Here is a 21973-nt window from a genome sequence, read left to right as displayed (position 1 = left end):
TTCAAGTTTTATTTTAATTTTTGTTTATAATATCTTAAGTATAAAAACTATTCAAAATATTTATAATATGCCAAGCCAATACTTCTGTTAGTTTACAAAATATAAATTATATAAATGTACTTATAAATTAAACAATTGGTTTATGTGTGTTAAAGTTTTTATACGTATAGATATTTTTATTCTTTGTAAATTTTTAATAAAAAAACTATCCATCATCTTCTAATAAGCCTAGCCACTACTTCTGTTAGTTAACAAAATATAAATTAAACAATTGGTTTTCGTGTGTTCAATTTATTTTTTATTTCTTTTTTGTTTGTAAAATCTTAACTACAAAAACTATACATAATATTTATATAGGCCCTAAAACTATTTTATTTTCATTTAACTGCAACAACTTAATTGTAGCAACATCTAAATACTACCTATAATTTTATAACATCACATCAAATTATGGCCAGACTTGATTGCAGCAATTCTACGCATAAAATAGTTACGACAAATTCTGTTATCTAGTCTCCTATTTTGCTGCTGACATTTTTACTTCTTTTTAATATTTTATCTTGTAAAAAAAATGACAAAATATTACATACAATACAAATTATATAAATTGTAAAAGTTATATTTTCTTGTATAAAAAAAAGTATAAAAGAAAAGTACTATTTTTATTTTAGTACTTAGAGATAAAAACTAGCGATAGTACTAAAAAAAAAAAAAGAAAAAATGTTAATCAATTTTTATGAAACAATTAAATTTATAAAACGTGACACACTAAATTTTCAAGTGATCTGGCTAATGTAAAAACAAAAAACATTCATAAGCTTAAATTTAAGCAAATTTTTAACACCGAATATTAATTAATGTTATATTTTTAATGTTTTTTTAGGCAAGTGTTGTTTACATTGCATACACATAAACTTGAATTTATTATTTTAGAGGCCTATACACTTTTAGTTGTTTGTTTAAAGTTTAAAGTACAAAAATTTAGTTTAATTGCAGCAACATCTAAATGATATCACATCAAATTATGGACAGATTTGATTGCAGCAAATCTACCCATAAAAAAATTTCTTAAAAATAGTACCTATAAATGACCGACCCCTTAAAAATATAAGACACACTAATTTTGCATAAACGTTCTAAATTGTTCAAAAATTTCTTTCGTTTATTTAGAGCTAGACTTTAGTTAAATTTTGAGATCTCGTGTTTTTCCATATTGCAGAGAGTGCATCTATGTTTTAAATTGAACTTGTTTTTTGTTCTTCTTTTGAGGTTTTTGCTCTGCAGACTTTCGCCGATGTTTTTGTTGATTGTATGTAATACGAGCGTACCAGATGTCTTGCCTAGTTGACAATGTATTGAACGTTGCACGGCAAAAGACAATGCTGACGTCACTGATCATTACCAGCAAACTATTGCTTCATGCATGCATGTATGAACCGTTTGTAGTTTGACGACTCTAAGTTCTTCAATTGAGACTAACTAATAAGTCCTAATCAGGACAAAACCGGTCTCAGTCTACCGAGGGCTTGTGGTCTGATGATCGAATTGGTATGATCATCCCTTTTATCAAACTTGAGCTTGTCTCACGGCATACGAGAGTACAGGTTTCTGCTCTACAGACTTTCGCCGATGTTTTTTGTTCATGCTAAAACTTCCCAGTTAATGCTAAAATCTTTATTTCTATCTTTTAAATCCCAAATATATTTTGAAAGCGTAGTCTTAGTCTGTATTTACTGTTGTTAAAAGAACATTTATGCCGTGTGTACCTACTTTTAAACGATAAACCTGATGAGCCAACATACCGCTTATCTTTCTCTGATATTATTACTGTCGCTCTATAGATAACATTTCTTAATAAACAATTGTCATTAACCATTTATTTATCTCTGCATTTCATTGCTTTCGTTCCTCTGCCTTATCTTCTAACATTTTGCAGTTATCAGACATCATCTGGCTCTTCATGTTTAAAATGCACGAGTACAAAATTTTCAACAGTTTTCTGTTTAACATTTTATGGTACGGATGCGTTGGGCCAAAATTTCGGCTAACAATTTTCAGGAACCCTTTACCGTTTTTTGTCTCTACCGACAAACAAAATGGTGGCGTGATTTACACGATATTTTTCCTTTTCCTTTTCGTCCTTACATGCATATATTTACTTATTCAAACTTATTCTTGTTTATAGCAATTACATTATGTGTTGGACAAGACGCTAAAATGTATCCGTTTTGTACGACTCAATAACCGAAAGGTTCTTCGTGCACCAGGTCCTTGGACCAAATATTTTGACCGTTTTTTTATTTGTCGTTCAATACCATCATATCATTATAAGTTACTCTAAATTCGTTTAAAGTATCTATAATTTTTATCTTGTGTTTTTAAATAAATGTATTTATGTTAGCCGTACACGAATGACTTGTTAAAATATCATTACTCATTATATAAATTTCAAAGTTAGTTATATGTTTTTTTTATCAAAAATGTAAAAAAACTTTATGTTAGGTAATAAAACAAGTTGCATTTTTTATTTTGAGTTAGTATAACATACGTATTATGTTTTATGTACTTATGATTTTAAAACTGTTTAACTTTAAGTAATTAATTTTTGAAGTTCATCAATCGTTATTTGTTAAAAAACTGTATGCACCGGAAAAGACGTTAAATGTATTTAATTTGTTTGCGACTCGATAACCGATAGGTTTTTTGTGCCCCAAATCCTAGGCTCAAATACTTTGAGCTTTTTTTTGTCGTTCAATAAACAATATAGTCAAGAAAAAATATCGGCGAAAGTCTGCAGAGCAATGATACAAGCTTGTAACACTTTAACAGTGTTTTTCGCAGTTGAAAGCGGCGTTCTTTCTTTTAACTCATATTTATTAAACTTAAATTCAGTAAAGCGCTTGTTTTGGTGAGTTTGTTTTTAGTGTCTTAGTTGATAAGATGTCTTTTTCTTCAAAAGTGTTGTGGTCGCATCGTACAATGGTGTTGTGTTCGCATCGTATTTGTTATCACATTTTCTATTCATCGTAATACAGCTTTTAGTTTCTAAGACTTGATTTCTTTATATAAGTATTTACGCATTTTAACAATCTTACAACTTAATTAGGCTAAGCTTAAATGATAGTCTATGCTGTTAAGCTAAATTAATTCTAAACATTTAAGTAACCGTCACCGATATTGTTTTAACGCGTTTAGTCAGTTAATATCCAGGTTCGCGTAAACATAAGTAACAATATTACATCGGTAGATCGTCAATCTACAAACGGTTTATAATGCTTTAACATGAAGCAACCTTTTGCTGGCAATGATCAAAGACGTCAACATTGTCTTTTGCCGTGCAACGTTTAAAACATTGTCCACTAGGCAAGACATCTGGTACGCTCGTTTTAGTACGGTCAACAAAAAAGCTCAGTCTACCGAAGCTTGTGGTCTGATGATCGAATTGGCATGATCAACCCTTTTGTTAAACTTGAGCTTGTCTCACGGCAAACGAAAGTCCAGGCTACTGCTCTGCAGACTTTCGCCGATGTTTTTTTGTTGATCGTACTAAAACGAGCGTACCAGATGTCTTGCCTAGTGGACAATGTTTTAAACGTTTCACGGCAAAAGACAATGCTGACGTCACTGATTATTGCCAGCTAATGGTTGCTTAATGTGAAAGCATCATATGTAGATTGACGACTACAAGTTTTTCAGTAGTGATTGACTCACAAGTCATTATAAGGACGACACTGGTCTCAGTCTACTGAAGCATGTGGTCTGATGATCGAATTAAACAATATAGTATGAAGATTTGTAAATAAACATCAATTTAATTTGAAACTTGATTTGAACTTAAACTGTAATTTAAATAATACTACTTTGAAAATTTTTTTTAGTAGTTGTACTGTACATATTTTTATGTTTATCAATAAAAAAAGGTATTTTATTTCATGTTTATTTAAGTATACAAAAATACTGTAGAATTAAAAGATTAAAAATAAAACGAAATTTACAAAATTTATGATACTATATTAATATACTATAAAATTTAAGGTTTATAAAGAAGCTGTTATAAGTTTAATATAAAAAAATACCTTATAATAAGAAAAACAAAAACTGAGTTCTATTGTTTTATCAAAATAGTACATTAAATTATTTTACAAAATAAAAGTAATTTGGTACAAAATTTGAAAACAAAATTAATAATGATGCTTTCAAAGTTTAAACTTTAAACTGACTAACCGATAATCCTTGGTCTCCCTTGTATCCGGCAGGACCTCTTGGTCCTCTACTGCCCTAAATTTTTATAAGTATAACATAAATCTTAACTTATTCTTTCAAGACTTTATTTTACAAACTAAGTTTCGGTCAAAGACCTCGTATATAATAAAGAACTCTATTTGAATAAGATTTATTTAAGCATCGACGAGGTCTTTGACCGAAACGTAGTTTGTAAAAAAATATTGAAAGAATAAATTCATTATTTTACTTCTAGTAGTTGAGATCTCTTTATTTGTTTTCTTAAGATCAAAACATATAACAAATCTAAACTTATCTAGATTTTAACAAACTAACCGGTGGCCCTGGTGGTCCAATTACAGGAAAGAAAATTCCGGTTTCAGTTTTAACCTTAATATTATTTAAAAATGTAAAATGTTACCTAGTGTATAAAAAAAATCAAAATTATTATCTAAATTAAAACATACTTACAATATAGTTCAAAAATAAGTTGAGATATATTAACTTAACTTGTAAATTAAATACTCTATGTAGTAAATAATTTTGTTATCATAATTTGAACTAAATGTTCGTTATAAAGATCTGTACTATACACTTTTATTAAAATTTTTCAACAGTATTTAAATTTTAAAACACTTTTTTTTTAGCTTTTCGACAGCAACTAAGTTTAAAATATTTTAAAGCTCAAAATGTATTTTAGAAAATATATCTAGTTAGCCTAGTTAAATTACCCATAAAACTGATCAATAAATTAAAATATGCGGTTTCTCTTTAATATAATAAGTTTATAAACATATTAAACATTTTATCTTTTGATAGAATTTCTTTAGTTTATGTAACGAATTTAGATTTTTAAAAGTTAGTTTAATGTCATTAGTAATTTATAAGAGTTAGTTCTCGATTATCGTCAAGTACAATCATAATAACTAAGTTAGTAAACATTTACGGATCTCTAGCTTTTTTTTTTGATTCTTAAACTTTATTGTTAGACATGATACTAATATTACAAAGTTCGGGTTGCAACTATAACATTTTGTTTAAGTTTTGTTGAAACAGTAAACATGTTTTTATTATTTTATGACAAACTTTGGTTGTAAAAAGCTTTGGGTATAATTTTTGTGTTTATTTTATTTTGCAGTGGTTCGTACTACTTAGTACACAGAGACTATCTCAAATGTATAAGCTTCATCTTTATTAAATTTTTCGGTTGTGACTGACTGATGAGTCCTAATAAGGACAAAACCGGTCTCAGTCTACCGAAACTTGTGGTCTGATGATCGAATTGGCATGATCAACCGTTTTGTTAAACTTGAGCTTGTCTCACGGCAAACGAAAGTCTAGGCTTCTGCTCTGCAAACTTTCGCTGATGTTTTTTGTTGATTGTACTAAAACGAGCGTACCAGATGTCTTGCCTAGTGGACAATGTTTTAAACGTTGTACGGCAAAGACAATGCTGACGTCACTGATCATTGCCAGCAAATGGTTACTTCATGTAAAAGTATGATAAACTGTTTGTAGATTGACGACTGCAAGTTTTTCGGTTGTAACTCACTGATGAGTCCTAATAATTACGTAACCGGTCTCAGTCTACCAAAACTTGTGGCTGATGATCGAATTGGAATTATCAACCCTTTTGTTAAACTTGAGCTTGTCTCACGGCAAAAGAAAGTCCAGGCTTCTGCTCTGCAGACTTCGCCGATGTTTTTTGTTGTTCATTTTAATTAGTGTGAAGTTGATAGACAAAAAAAAATCAGAGCGGTACAATTTAGTTTTTAAGTATAAGTACTGTTAAACCTAAACAGCTTATTCAATAAAACATTTCGGAGAAATATAAAGGCTTTAAAATAATAAAAAGAAATTATTTTTTTTAAATATTTCTTTGTATCCTTTGGTAGTAACTACACGTAATTATAAAAGTACACTTCAGTATTATTTAAAAGGAGTAAAGTTTTGTTTGAACATTGGTTATTGACGCTTTTAATTTGATAGGTACTTTGACAAAAACCGTATGTTAAACTTAGTTTTATTTCATAGAATCAGATAAATCTTACTTCTACTAATTTAAAGTTGAGCTACTTCAAATCTAATATCCATCAAGATGAATTTTATAGTAAAACAGCTCATATAAAAACTAACTTTGTACTGTCAATCGCCGAAGCTTAAGCTTTTTGGTAAAACCTTATATTATTCTTACTTAAGTTTATCTTTCAAAAACAAAAAAGATGATATAGCATTTAGTACAATACCTTGCAGAACTGATAAACTTATTTAAAATAATTTTCAACCAATACTCGTCAGTACAATATGTTGGTGAAACTAAAAAAATATATATAATATATATTTTAAACATTATTTTCGCTCACAACCTACAACCGTGGAATATTTTTAAAGGCTTTTTGCTAAATCTTGGACCGAAATACTGCTGAAAAAGTTACATGCAGCAGTTGAGAGTTTCAGAGGTCGAATTGAACGAGTAATTGGTGTTGAAGGGGGGAATATTGAAATATAGTATGTGTTATTGTTTTAAATAACTTTTAAATAGAACATAAAACATATAACTTTCATTACCTTCACTGTTTACAAAAAAAAGTAGTTTATAATCTAGGAGCATGTTCCTTATCTTATTTTATAGACATATTTTAGGACAGTAGAGTTTTTATTGTAGCGCTTGAAGTTTTCTTGTAAGTTATGCCAATACCTTTACCAAAACTAATAAGCAACTAATTTCTATTTAATTTTTTAATGTAATAATCAGATTTTGGAGGTTAAGTTTCAAATGGTCGTTTGTACGTTCCACAATTATTGAATGTAAAAAAAATATATTAAAAGCTATTTAAAACCTATAGTTTTCGTGCTGAGAAACTAAGATTATTATAAAGTAAATGACGCACGTTTCAACGTGTTAAACTAATAACTCAATTCAACGGACCTCTGAAAAGTATAAATACTTCAGAAAGTAGATGTTATTTTTTCGAGATCTTAAAGTGGTCGGTAGTTTGGAAAAAGGAACGATTTAAATATGTTAAAAATAGATATTTTATACTAACTTTATGAACGAATAAAAAGTTGGCTATAGGTTATCTTCTAAAGATAACACTAAAATTAAAAAAAGAAAACACATTTATATAAAACTAGTTGAAACTAAATTTTGGACGCAGTTCGCCGATCTCTAAAATAGAAGATAGGTGTGTACTTTATATAATCATAACGAGCTATAAGTGTTGGTAAACATATTAGTAACTTACAACAGTTACAATTTATATAAACTACATACAGCTTTAGTTTGAAAATACTATTTAGCAAGTTTTAACTATAGTACTACAAAGGGTTTGGTAATAGTTATTAATAGAACCTTATTACGCTCAAAACAAATGAAATTATTAATAGCCTTTAACAAGTTAATCTTAGCATAATTAAATTTTGTTAATAACTAATAGTTTTGTTTAAAAAAAAAGTCGTTCGTTAAAATAAGATAAGGGAGTTTTTACATTGAAGTATCTAATGCTTATTTAATGCTATTTATATAATAACTAACTGGTTTTAGTTGTTCAGGCGATTCTAGCTCAACTTTCTCTCCTGTTTCTAAGTTCATAGCAAGAACTTTTTGATTTTCATAGTTCTGTTACATATAAGTTTTAAAAAATATTTTAGCATGGAAAAGTATATTTAAACATATTTGTAAAAGACTTATTCATTACAACTAAAGGTAAAAATTTTATGTTTTTTATTTAATAAACTATCATCTTGAAGATTTTCCAATTTAACAAACCACATGAATAACACTAAACGGATCTCCTTTTTCACCTTTTATCGTAATTCCATCCAACCCCTAATAAAATTAAACCTATTCAGTGAAAAATATTCAGGTAATAATTATTATCAAAGTTTTTAAAAACTATTAAGTACTTATTGTATTAGTTATAATAATAACAATTAAAAATAATAGTAGTAAAATAGGATTTAAAAAAAATTTAAACATCAAAATTAGAAATTAGTTATTTAGTTTTACAAAATAAAAAAATTAATATCATTTTATTTTACCTTTTGAACTTTCACAAAATGGTCTTTTGATAATTTTAGATTGAAATTTGTGCAATACATTTTGTTTTATGTTTTTATCCACTAGAAATTTTACCAAAGCTACAGCAATAAATTCTACTTTCTTAAATGGCAAGTCATTTCATCCCTTAACACTTTTAAAGCCATAATAACAGGAGAAGAGAAAAAAATGAAAAATTAAATGAATGAAAAGAAGATAACATGAAAGTATGGAAAAATTCGAAACCAAATTTATTGCATTTAATTTCAACCTAAAATTATCAAAAGACCAATTAGAGAAACTTAAAAATAAAATGCATACCAATTAAATGCATACCAATTAAAAAAAATTTAACAAAAATATCTATTGGTCTTCTCAGTTCAAGAAGATCTTAAAATTCACCAAAGAAGAATCAAAACTTTTTTTTATTAGGTTAAATTTCATTTAGAAAACCAGCAATCTTAAGAAAACTTCTGAACAATTACAGTCAAATTGCCAACATCAACAAACAAAGACTAATTTTAGCAAAAAATTTTCACTCTGTTGAAATCATGCTCCACACAAAAATATGGTGATAGATAAAGAATTTTTAACCATTCAAGGTAAAACAACAAAACTGAGACCAAATCTGAAATGTAAGAGCTGTGGTATTTACGCAGCAGTATGCACAAATTGTGATAGTAATTACGTAGGAAAAACAAAAAATAATTTTAGTAATAGATGGAAAGCACATATAGGTAATTGGAATCGGTCAAAATCAAACTTTAAATCCAGAAGACATCTCAGATGAATGTGCATTATACAAACACTATGATTTCAATAATAAGAACTATCTGAAGGAGTTTAACATTAATGACGCATACAAAGTTGCATTTTTGAAACAACAAAGTTTTAAGAATTTAGACTAGAGAGAACATTTTTGGATAAATAAACTAAAACTAAGCATTAACTTAGCTGAAACACTATATAGATATATATAGAGGGGTATAATATTAAGATAATAGATTAATTTATTTTAATACAAATAACTTTGTTGTTCTATGTACGTTTGTACTTTAATTAATTTTTATGAGTTTAAACTTTTGATTTTTTTAAGTAGTATCTAAATTAATTTTTGTATCAATTAAAATGTTCGTTTGTCTAGTATAGTAAAAAAAAAATGTTAGTCTAGATAAACAAAGTTTATCTTATTTTTTGGTTTTTTAAATATTTTTTCCTATGTTTTTAAACTTTGTGTTTTTACTTTTATTTTTCACAGTCGTTTCTTACATTGATAATGTCAATAAATGTTGAAAGCTTTGTGAGTAAAAAGTTTGGTTGGTACTTTCTAAGACAGTTCTGAAACAAAATTGGTTATTTTAATGTTAGTTTATGTTTTAAATACGTGGTCTCCAGTAACTTATTAACTGACTGCTATACTTACGAGTAGCTTAAAGTAAAAAGTTACAAAACTTATTTTTAAGTTATGAACAAAACACATTTTGAATAAATGCAATTTACTTTATTTTAAATAATAATTCTTAATTCTGAAGAAAGAAACTATTAAATTACGACACAAATAAAATCTATTAAAAGTATTAACAATCGTAAAGTTATATAAAATACTAACATCAACTCCGCGATGTAGACGTTTTCTTGGTTCTCGAAACAAGTTAATGAATCGTCTTCAAGTAAGTAAAACAACAAACTTTAACGCGTACTTTAAAGACAAATGCAAATATATACGCATTGTAATGAAATTAACTCCCTTGAAATAAACAATTTTGATTTAGAATTGGGAAATTGTTTTGAGAAAGCTTATCATTGATTTTATTGTTACGAAAAATTCCGTATTTATTCACACGCTTTTATATATATGTATATTTCATAACAGTTCGTTTCTGAGCTAAATATTTTTTCTGATTTAGTAAATAAATACCAAATTGCGTTTATCTGAAAATAGGGAATGACATTTGTTATAAAATGAAAATTTTCAAATCTTTTCGATTAATTGTAATAATGTAAACTGGTATGCTATTTTATTGTTTGGATACTGAATGATAGTGTGGTTTACTATAAAACCTTTTTGTATACTTGACATCATTTCAAACAAATTTAGTAAGAAAATGCTCGAGTAATTATATTGCTGCTATAATCTGTAGTTCTATCTGAGAATAGCTATTTCCAAACCATACTCTGGTTAACAATTCCTTGACACATTTCGCGCTGAAGTATCATCAGCCAAATAACTAGATACTATAGACAACATGTTTTTATTAATTAGTTTTTTTTATTAATACCACCATTGCGCTTTTGACATTTTTCTGAAAACAACCCCTATGTAAGTTGTATGGGAGAAAACAATTCGACCTTTAAGTTTTTGGTTTGAAATCTTCTTACATGTAGCAATTATCACAAAAGCATTCTAGTTTGTAAACTTTGTATCAAGTTTAAATTCTAGTTTGTAAACAAATGCAAACTACCACTCAATGTTTATTTTACAATGTAAGAATTTACGATCTTAGAAAAGAAATTAAGTGACTCGCTAAATGAAAATTAGCGATGTTGTCAAGAATATAAACCACTGCACAATAACAATTAATGCTAAATAAGCGACTCATAAATACGTATCAAACATTATCAAAAGTAGTCCTCGAAACTAAGCACATACGCCTACGCTTGAACTTACGAAACCATACGAAAACACTAAAGCGCTTCTCTCGCATTGTTCGGATATACCGTTTCCGTGTTTTACGCGTATCTTATAAACCTCTTCAGGACAAGACAAAGCAGATATGCTTAAACTTGTTATTTTTTGCAGACTTTGAATTTGCGAGAATAGACTTTGAAGTACTAGTAGATTAGAAGACAAGTAAATTTTAATTATAATTGTATGTTAAAGTGTAGTGTTGCACTAATTTTCGTGCTTTGAAAGTCGCATAAAAAGAAAAGGCATTAAAATACTATAAAAAAACCTTTTAAAACACAAAAAGTTGGTTGTTTTTTGCCAACCGAGTATAATAAAAAAAGTTATACTTGCTTTTGTTATTCATTGAGCTTTTGAAAAACATTACAAAATTCATAACTACACTGATTGTTTAATTAAGATCTAAAACTTATGAATAGATAGGCTGCCTAAAAAATTAGATGTAAAATTTAATACAAAATCAGATTTTTTATGTAAAAGTTTATGACAAATCTAGTTTTATAATAGAAAACTACCTAAAGTTTATTTCTCTATGTTATAATTTAAAAAAAAGTCCTTACTGCTTATAACTTTTATGAAGGTAAAAGCAGATATAAACAATATATATATATATATATATATGTTTAGTTTTCTAAATAGTCTTTTCAGTAAATAAAAACTATTTATCTTTCTTTTATAAAACGAGATTTTAAATTTTTCCAACTACCAAATGTAAATTATAAGCAATTTAATAAATAGATTAAAATATGTTATTTTATAAGAAACGCTTAATCAATATTTACTGTAACTGATAAATACTGAAAACAAAAGAATAATAGCTTACATTTATTCCAGGTTTACCTGGAGATCCTGGAGGTCCAGCCGGACAACCACAAAAGTTGTCACGAGGAACTAAAAAGTTGTAGGTTAATAAAAAAAATAACCGATTAGGTGTCGATATATAAATACTTGACTCTGATTCTTTTTAAACAAAATTTAAAAGTAAGACATGACTAGACAAAAAAAAAATCTTTTTTTTTTAACTAATTATATACTTTATGACCAAGTTTGTCTTGTGAGATTATTATTTTTGTTTGATATTTTGTCTTGACCATAGACTTTAAGTTTTTTTTTAACATCGATAACATTAAACTTAGATAACTATTATTTTTTTTATCTGACTAACTCTCAGATTCACAAAGTTTAACAGACAATAATGATTGAATGTCATTTATAGAATCAAAATTAGAAACATGGAAAACTGTCTGATCCCATGGAGGAGATGCTATTTCTCTCAACTCTTTAATGTCAGCATCACCCACTCCAACCGCCAACACCTACAAAGTATGAATTAAAGTAGCTAGCACTCATTATGTGTACTCAAAATTATACATATTTTCTGCATAATGTTAACATTTTTTTTAACTTGTGTGTTTCGGTTTTATTTTCGGCTTAAAAGCCACCAAAAACAATTGTTAATTAAAAAATATTTTATAAAACAACAATTTTTATAATAGTAAGCAGTAGCAAACTTTAACACCAGCTTGTCGTAGTTGATGTGCTGGATTGGCAACCGTATCTTGACTTCTACCATCAGTAAGAACCATAGCAATTTTACTAACATATGGACGGGCTCCATTTTGAACTGCCAATCCCGAGTACAACGAGAACTTGAGAGATTTTCCAGTATTTGTATTGCCCCCTTTTTGGTTTTTTAATTAGTTTTCCAAACAGTTATAGTATTCTTTGCTACTTTACTAAGCTTCGGCAAAGTAAAAAAATAAATTTTTAATTGATAAAAAACTTAAAAAAGCGTTTAGTTTTGAGAATAAGCTTACATTCTCAACATCAATCTTTAAAACAAAGAAACTAAAATAAATATTGTTTGTTTTTAAACTATATTGAAAATTTTTAGTAACAATATATTTTATGATATTATTGGATAGTTTGTAAAACTTCTTAAAACTAAAATAGAAAAACATGTTTTAGAAACTAACTCAAACTCATAATAGAAACTGTATCAAACTAATTTTATAACTTTAGCATAGATTTTTTGTGCATTTCTAAATTTTGCATTTTCCGTTCATATGGTTTTAAGAATTTATTTATTTCAGAAGTTATTAATTACTTCAAAAATTAATAAGGGAATCTGCAATACTTTATTTGCTAATTAAACTTCTACAACTAGTTTCGATTATCAATAATTATCAAGTAAAGATAAACTTTAAGAGAAAGGGTTAAAATTGCACAAGGGCACTAGATTGCACAAAGACAAATTTGCACGAAGGGTAAATTTCGCACGAAGATATTTTCGCACGAAAACAAATTTGCACAATGTAACAAAATTGCACCAGGGGACAAAATTGTACAAAGACAATTTTGCATGGAGGGTTATAAATACGATTTGCAATATTTATGATTAAGGCGGTGATCAGAAAAAAAAAATTATGACTACGGTTAATTTATAATTAAACTCTATGATTTACGTTACATATGTAAAATTACAAAAAAAACTAAACGTCGCTTTTTAAACCAGATAATTTTTTAGTTACAACTAATTAAGTGCTATCCTTCAACAACCCAAATACTCACAGAAATGTAGGCAGTATACAACTAAAAATTAAAAACACACATAGTTAAAACCTTGATATGGGATGCCATCTATTGCGTTTAAAACTTCAATTTTTGTCAAGTATTCATTTAATGGAAATTCAAGTCTTGGTTCATCTGAATACTGGATTATTGAAAAACGGCTTTTATCCCACCTAAAATATTTAAAATTTATTTAAAAAACATTATTAACGTGGAAGAATATTTGTTTCACAAAACTCAATAAAATAAAGAAGTGGGCTGACTTATATTCTTAACAGTAGTGTTTTTTATAAATTTCAATGTAAGAACAGCCTGAAGTTAGATGGTTTCAATGTTTTACTTATAACATTAATGGTTTCTTAAGTAATAAAAAAAATGTTAATAGTAATTATATTAAATCACTGTGGCTTGTTTAATAAATTCTACAGAAACACCAACTTTAAACGTTGACTTATACTACACCAAAACTTTGTTAAATAAGTCATAAAACATAATTCTTTAACTTTTGCTTTTAATACTAAGACATCATTTAGTTGATAAGCTGTAACATTAGGCCATGTATGTTATTAAAAGCGCTTTAAATTTCTTCTTTTTTTTTTTAGTTTCACTAAACTGGTCTTTTTTCTACGTACTTTTTTTAATTACATTTAAGAAAAAATAAAATGATAAAAAAATGAAAATAGGAAATTTTTTATAAGCAAAGTTGTCTAATTTTTTTTGTTAAGTTAATTATTGCTTTTTGTAATATACTTTATTTGTTAATTAGGACTATAAAGTACTTTAATTCTTTAAAACTTTTCAGAATATTATTTAACTTTATTTTGTTAAAAATTCAAAACAAAAACACGGACTTTGAAATAAACCAAAATATTATGCCGAACTAAATCAAAGTTCTACACTCAATTTAGTTTCAGACTTTGATGATATAAAAGTCAAATAGATAAAACAGATAAGATTAAATTACTAAACAAAAAAAGCAAAGAAAAAAAGTTTGTAACCCTTACCAAAATTAATTTTTAACAAAATTAAACCTAACTAAATCAAACTTGTAGTAACATTAGGCTGCACACACAAGCAGTTAAAACTATTTTCCAATATTATCTTTCCACACTTTACTCTGTAGTTTTTATATACGTATTACTAAACAGAGTTTTTCCAAAATGCAAAAAAATATAACCTAATGATAAAACAAATTACATCGTATTTTTAATTTCAGCTAATTGCACAAAAACTTTTAACTGAAAAGTTTTATACTTAATTATTAAATTAATCTTTCACTCAAACGAGGTCTTCAGTAGTAAAAACAAATGGTAACCATGTAAAATAATATTAAATAAAATTTAAATTAAAACTGCCAATAAGGCATAAAAACAAACAAAATAAAAATAATCTTAAAAACAGTTAGTCGGTTTATTCAAAAACATTTTTTTTTCATTTATCATTTTAAAGATAAGAATTGTAATTTTGATTGTTAAACTTGAAAGTATACAAAAACCTTTAACATAAAAACTATTCCTAGGTAACAATACTTTTAAAGTTTCTAAAGTTTTAAAATTCAACAATGTCTTCTAAATAAAAACAGTTTAAGAATCAATTTGAGTAAAACAATTAAAATTGCGAAACTTATGAAGATTCTTTTTTTTAACGAACTAGATATTTAGCTAAATTTTCTCGAGAAAAATTTGTAATAGTGATTGCAGATATACTTTTTTGTAAGCCTAATCATCAGACAACAAGCTTTTGGTAGACTGAGAGTAGTGTTTTGTTTTATTGATCTTATAAGTCTGCTGCAACCAAAAAAACTTGCAGTCGTCAATATACAAACAGTTTATACTGCTTTACCATAGAGGTTACGTTTGCTGGTATGATTAGAGACGTCAGCCTTGTCTAGTTGCCGTGCAACGTTTAATTTATTGTCCACTTGGCAAGACAGCTGGTAAGCTCGTATTGAATACGTTCAAAGAAAACATCATCTAGTCAAAGCCTAGACTTACATATGCTGTGAGACAAGCTCAAGTTAACATAAAGGTTGCGCGGTAACTAGACAAGGCTGACGTCATTAACATACCAGCAAATGGTACCTTCATGATACAGCATATAAAATGATTGTAAACTTACAACAACAAGTTTTTCAATTGCAAGTAAATAACAAGTTTTATTAAAACTAAACCCGGGTCTCAGTCTACCGAAAGCCTGTGGTCTCATGATCGAATTGCTATGATCAAACTTTAATAGTACAATAAAAATCAATTAGAAAACCAAAACAACTATGTTTCTAAGCTGGCACAGTAAAAGGTGTCACGCCAACATGTTAAAGCGTTTAGAAAGTATACAATAAAAAGTTGAGTTAACTCTATTCAGTAAATTAATTTAAAATTAATCGTTTTTTTTTAGTTAGATTGAATGTACTGTTAAAACTTTATACTTCAATTAAATTAAATTTAACTATACAGTGTTCAAGTTAATTGATCAGTTTTACGAGTAAAGTATTTTTTATCATAAAAAGTTTATACACAACAGTGCTTACCCAACATGAAAAGGTGTAACAAGTGATTTGAGGAAGTTTTTAACTTTAACAAAATTGATTTCGCCAACAGACCAACTTCCATCAATCACGAACATAATGTCACTTACAACTCGCTTACAGGCTAAATTATTAGTTTATAACGAGTTAAGAAAACATACAAACAAAATGAAAGTAAAACGGTTGAGTAAACTAACGGTGAAACAAAGATTTTAGTACATTTTTTAAAATATAAAACTAAAAACTTTTATATCAGTAGAAGAAAAAGCTACAGATTTTCAATTCTCATTTTTAATTTTATTTTTTAATTATTTTTTATTTTATTTTAATTTTTTAACTAATATTTTTTTAATAAAAACTTTTAAGTACTTTAAAAAACGGTTAATATCTGAACAAAAATATTTTCTAAACGGTTAAAAAGTAATCGTTGTAAGACCATAGTATAAATAAACAACTTTAAAAAGTATAAACATATTTACATTTTCTTGTTTCTTATTCAGAATGTTTAAAAATAAAGTACATATACTTTTGTTCAGAAATATAACTTTTCTAAAAGACATGTCAAATAAGTTTAAAAAAAATTTTTGAGAAACTTTTTTCTATACTTTAACTCTAACTAATTATTTAAAACTGTGTATTTTTAGCTCAGCTCGTTATAAAACTACAAATATATACAATAAATGTACATACTTAATACTACAATAGTTGCTAAATTTCAAAATTTATTTTCTAATTATCTTTCTATAAAAATGCTGTTCTAAATAGCATTCAATGAAAGTAAACTTAAGAAAAATATAAACAGACTTCTGCAATAGGGTGATTTTCCACTCCACACTGTGCTTGTTTTGCAGTATATATACTCATTTCCAAGCAACGTACCTTCATCTCCACAAGAGAATGTACAATTACTTCCTACAAAATTTCCATCAGTACAATTAGCTACCACGCCAGGACTAAGTGCAATTGGTGGACATTGATTGGCTAAAGAAATGAAATCTCAATAAAAGCTGAGTTTTACGAAAATGTACATTATCAATTTTTTAAAGTGCCGTTTGTGCAAAATGTAATTTCTTTATATTAAGTTTTATAAATTTTACAAAGTGATAGATTAGAGGACAATTTATTCTTATAAAATAAATCAAAGATAATCATTACTGTATGACCACAGATTACAATATTTTAAAAAGAAATTATTTTTAAATCTATGAATGTTGTAAAATATATAAATAATTATTTATAAGATGCAACGTTAAAAGCGTTAAATGCTGGAGATCCTGATAAGCTAAGCTTGTCAGAATATATACCACAGATGTTTTTGGGTCGAAACTTTATTCCGACTAACGGCGTTTCACTGCTGTCAAATAAATTTAAGAACATATCTACGGAATCTCAAAAAAGCTCTATTCTTAATCGGAATAAAGTTTTGACACAAAAACATCTGTTGTAAATAATGATTTATATATTTTGTAGAAACAAGTGAAATGTTTCTAAGTAATGTACTTTAATAAGAAAACTGAAATAAGAAACTTAATGATTGCCTAAATTTTTTCTAATGTTTTGCTCAATTTTATATGTCTATTAAACATGTTTAGCTGTAAATAGTTTGCAAATTTTTCATTACTACTAAAATTAGATATCAAACTTAAAGTTAAAAAAAAAAATTGTCATTAAAATATGCTTTTTATATTAGTTTTGTTATGCTTACTTTTATACTTCACTATTATTTAGTATATTAATACAATAATTACTACATACAAACACATTCAGTTCTTTCTCCACTCCAGGTTAAGTTGTTCATGCAAGTTCGTTTTAAGTTTCCAAAAAGTTGATATCCCTCCCTACATTTAAATGAGCATACTGACCCACACTCATTTAAACCATCACTGCACATTATTTCTCCGTTAGTAGGAGCTCGTAATGTTGTGCAGTGGGCAACTGTAGAAATATTTGGAAGAAAGTTAAAATTGTCTTAAAAACTTTAACAGTTAAGAAAAGTAGCTGACTAACTAAAGATAAGAATAAAAAACTCTTTGAGAGATTTTAAAAAGTTTTATTGAGAAGAAAGAGAACTATTTAAAACTGAAAACTATTTTTCTGTTAAGTTTTTAAAAATAAAAAAGAACTGCTAAACTAGAATTCACACTTAAAATTTCACCTTGACAAAACGCTGGTTCTCCTGACCAAAGACCATCGTTTCTGCACAATCTACTAGGAGATCCGATTAAAGTGAAACATTGGTTACACTTAATAGAACAAACGGACCCTGATTGAAAATTTTCTGTACAAGAAACTTCTCCATTTGCTGGAAGTTGAAAAGGTCTACATGTGACTCCTGTTTTTGACGAAACATATGTTGTAAAATCGTTCATAAAGTGTGTCTAACTTGTTAACTTTTATTGCTTAAAACGTTTTGATTAAATTATGTTTATAAGAGAAAAATACACAGAAAAAGCTACAACTTACTCTCACAAACTGGGGCAGTGTTAGACCAATCACCAGTGGCCAAGCATCTCCTAGTTGAAACTCCAATTAATTGATATCCTGGGATGCAAGCATGATTGCAAACCGAATTAAACCTTCCTTCATTAGTACACCTAAAAGATCCATTAGAAAGAGTAGGTAATGTTGGACATGAGATCACTGCAAACAAAAGTCTTTAAACAACTGTTTTTTTTCACATTTAGTCTCAAGTTTTTATTACTAATGTATAATTTATTTTTATTTTTATTAAGTAGTACTTCAAATTTAATTTGTATTTAATAATGTATTAAAAGTAATTAGCACTTAAAGGATGCTTATAAAACGATGTTAATTAGGATTAGAACTTGATAAAAACAGCAGTTTAAACGTTATAGACAAGAAGTAAGTTGAAATTTCAGTAAAGTTATTCTCTATTTTTATAACATATTTTAGTTTATATTAATCATTTAGATAAAATACAAAATAGTTTTATGCATACGGCATTTATTAGGGTGCTAATTGTACTGTTATTTATACTTATAATTTAGTTTGTTTATTTTTAGGTGTACTTTGTTTATTGTGTTAAAATCTACTTTAAAAATGATTATATACTTGTAATTACATTTTAGTTTTATAACTTACTGGATTAATTAGAATTGCTTGTTCTTAAACATACTTTAGTCTTTTTATGTTTGGTTTAACGTGAAACCACTGTTTAAAACTACTTTTTTGTTAGTAATTTGGAAATGATAAAATATTTAAAAAGCGAAAAAATTATACATTTAAAGACAAGAAATTCTTAAAGTGAAATCAAGTCATTGTAAAATCGTAAAAGCTATTAATTTTATCTTTTTTATTAGCTTACTTCAATAATTTTACAACAGTTTAAGTATAAAAAAGGCTGTTACATACTCGTTTACTACGATTAATAGTATAATTAAAAAATTAAGGGTACATACAATTTAAACATACTTTTGCAGTACGCTTCACTTCCACTAAATGTACCATCTTCTTTGCATAAACGCATTGTTGAACCGATAAGTTCAAATCCTGTTAAGTTTGGTTTTAATTTTTTTTTTCATAACTCTTAAATGATTAACAAAAATTATAAACATCAAGCTGACTTTTTATACTTAGCTAAAATAAGTTATATCTACAAGTACTACATTTGGTGAAAGTTATAGAAATAAACATTATAACAAAACTTTAAAACTATGACCTACAAAAAAAAATTCGTTTAGAATAATTTTTATGATGTGCAGAGATAGAGTAATAAAAAAAAGACTTGGTTTTTTATTTCTGTCCTTTAAATTATTAAGTTGTCTAATTTTTTTGTTAGTTTCTTAATTAAGTTTAGAAGTTTAATTTAATTTTAAAACATATATTTTTTAAAATTACCTATACCTAACTCTATGTTCTTTATATAACTTTAACTTGTTTAAAGTTTATTGGTGTTTCTATCTTTAAGACATTAAAAATATTGTAATTTTTTATATGTAATATTTTGCTTATACTAAAATATGGAGTTATAAGTTTCTTTTAGTTGTGTGGATATAGAGGTAATATATCAAAAGTTTAATAAAAGCCAAACTAATTTTTAAAGCTGTTTGTTTTTATTTATGGATGAAATCTTTAAAATTAATTATATTTGATAGACAAAATATAAAAACAATACTTTTGTTATTTTTGTATTTTTTAATTGAAGTATACTTTTTCAGGTATTTAAGATTAAAACAAAAAAAAAATTTGTTTTCATATACACACAACAATACTTTGTTTTAAATTATAATATTATTTTTATTTATATAATCTCTGACCATCAAAACAACTTGTTTGACAAATTGAATTGTAATTGTTTTCGTCGCTACAGCTTGTCTGTCCATTTGCTGGATTAAATATCTTTGGGCAAGCAACCACTGTTTAACATTTTTTATTTTGCTAAAATTTATAGTGTTTTCATTTATTTTAAAGGTAAACTTTCTAGTTCAAAAAACATATAAAGTTATTAAAACGACAAGTTTTAAATTTTGTAACAAAACTTTGAAAATAAAATCAAGTTTTATTTTCAAACAATACGAAAAACTATAAGCTTTCGTTTCTATAAATAGGAACTGCTTGTTCATTTGAACTTTAAAATGTAGTTTAAATATTAACATTGACACGTTGGAGTAGTGTGAGTCCACAATCCATTAGCTTCGCATGTTCTAGTAGGATGTCCTATCAAAGTAAATCCTCTTGCACATTCAAAGCTACAAGTTGACTTAAATTCGTCGACGCCTGTGCAAGAAACCCGTCCGTGAACAGGCGCATCTAACGTCCCACAAAGAACAACTGTGGTAAATTAATTATTAAAGCAAAGGAAATTTTAAAAAAGAACTAAAACTTATCACTAAAGTGTTTTGCAGGTTTTGTAGATTGATTACATAGAAAATTTAGATAATAATTGTTTATTTTCTTAGTTTATGAGTGATAGTGTTTCACTACTTATAAAATTCGATTATTCTTCAATTTTTATAAGATTTATTCATGATTTTAGAAAAGGGTTAGGGTAAGAAAGTGAATTATGTAAACAATGTCTTAATAACTTTAGGTAGGTATGTTAAATTTAATTTTAACTTTTCAAATTTTTTAAAGTTTAAAAGTTTTTTTAGATTAAAGTTTAACAAAATTTTTTAGCAATAAGAGTGTACAAATAAGGTAACTCTAAGTTTTTAAGTTAAATGAGTTGCTGATTGAGCCTTGTTTTTAAAATTATATTCAAGTTGATGAAAGTACCAAATTGTATAACTTAAAAGTTTTAAATAATATTAAAAATAAGAGTGTTTCTTTTGTAAAATTTAATTGAAAAAGTAATAACAAAAAGAAAATTATTTAAATAAAGTGTGCAAATAAGCTTTTGCTATAATTAGTTTTACTGCAGGTTTGTACTTACCACATAGCCAACTTGTTATTTTAAGTTTATACTATACACAAATTCGTAAATTATTGTACGTTTAAAACATATGTATAAAATCTATTTAATTTTTACACCCGATTGCTTCTTTTTAAAGTAACAATAAATTATTTTACTTGATATGTATTGTACATGCAGTTTGAGTTGTTGTGTATTTATGTACGGTGCTGTAAGTTTATTATTGGTCAGGGTTTTGAATGCTTAATAACAATTTTATTTTTTTGTGCTTTGGTGCCTTTCGGGTCTGCGTGTAAGTGATTTAAATTCTAATTTGAAATATTAAGTTGTGTATAACTTTACTTATGTTATAATTCAGTTTTAATCATTATAAACATTTTATAAATATATATTGCCCCAAGTTTCTATAGCTTTAATTACCTTAAACTATAACTAAATGATAAGAATACAGCATTTCGTGGCACTTCAGTTTAATTTTATTAATTTATTTATTAACTCAGTATTTAATGTTTGTTGTTTTACTTCTTTTTATTTACAATAGATTGCTTATTATGTATTTAG

The 21973-nt window shown here is 26.7% G+C and overlaps 1 protein-coding gene across 1 annotated transcript in view; it reads right to left on the bottom strand.

Moving 5' to 3' along the window:
• The window catches only part of LOC145848506 (sushi, von Willebrand factor type A, EGF and pentraxin domain-containing protein 1-like), a 159879-nt gene that overhangs the window by 10722 nt on the left and 127184 nt on the right, over positions 1–21973 (bottom strand). Inside the window, exons 45-60 of the mRNA XM_082953935.1 lie at positions 20656–20832; positions 20319–20417; positions 19474–19551; positions 18505–18681; positions 18197–18373; positions 17797–17976; positions 16846–17022; positions 16045–16165; positions 13569–13690; positions 12458–12627; positions 12112–12262; positions 11770–11837; positions 7991–8050; positions 7757–7840; positions 4558–4611; positions 4225–4278 (exon numbers count right to left, since the gene is read on the bottom strand). Coding sequence (XP_082810061.1) covers positions 4225–4278; positions 4558–4611; positions 7757–7840; positions 7991–8050; positions 11770–11837; positions 12112–12262; positions 12458–12627; positions 13569–13690; positions 16045–16165; positions 16846–17022; positions 17797–17976; positions 18197–18373; positions 18505–18681; positions 19474–19551; positions 20319–20417; positions 20656–20832 — 1949 coding nt within the window. The remainder of the gene's footprint in view (positions 1–4224; positions 4279–4557; positions 4612–7756; positions 7841–7990; positions 8051–11769; positions 11838–12111; positions 12263–12457; positions 12628–13568; positions 13691–16044; positions 16166–16845; positions 17023–17796; positions 17977–18196; positions 18374–18504; positions 18682–19473; positions 19552–20318; positions 20418–20655; positions 20833–21973) is intronic.

This window comes from Thalia democratica, chromosome 1 (assembly GCF_965202585.1).
Source record: "Thalia democratica chromosome 1, ktThaDemo2.hap1.1, whole genome shotgun sequence".
NCBI classification, from domain to species: Eukaryota; Metazoa; Chordata; class Thaliacea; order Salpida; family Salpidae; genus Thalia; species Thalia democratica.
This window is presented reverse-complemented; position numbering and strand designations above follow the sequence as displayed.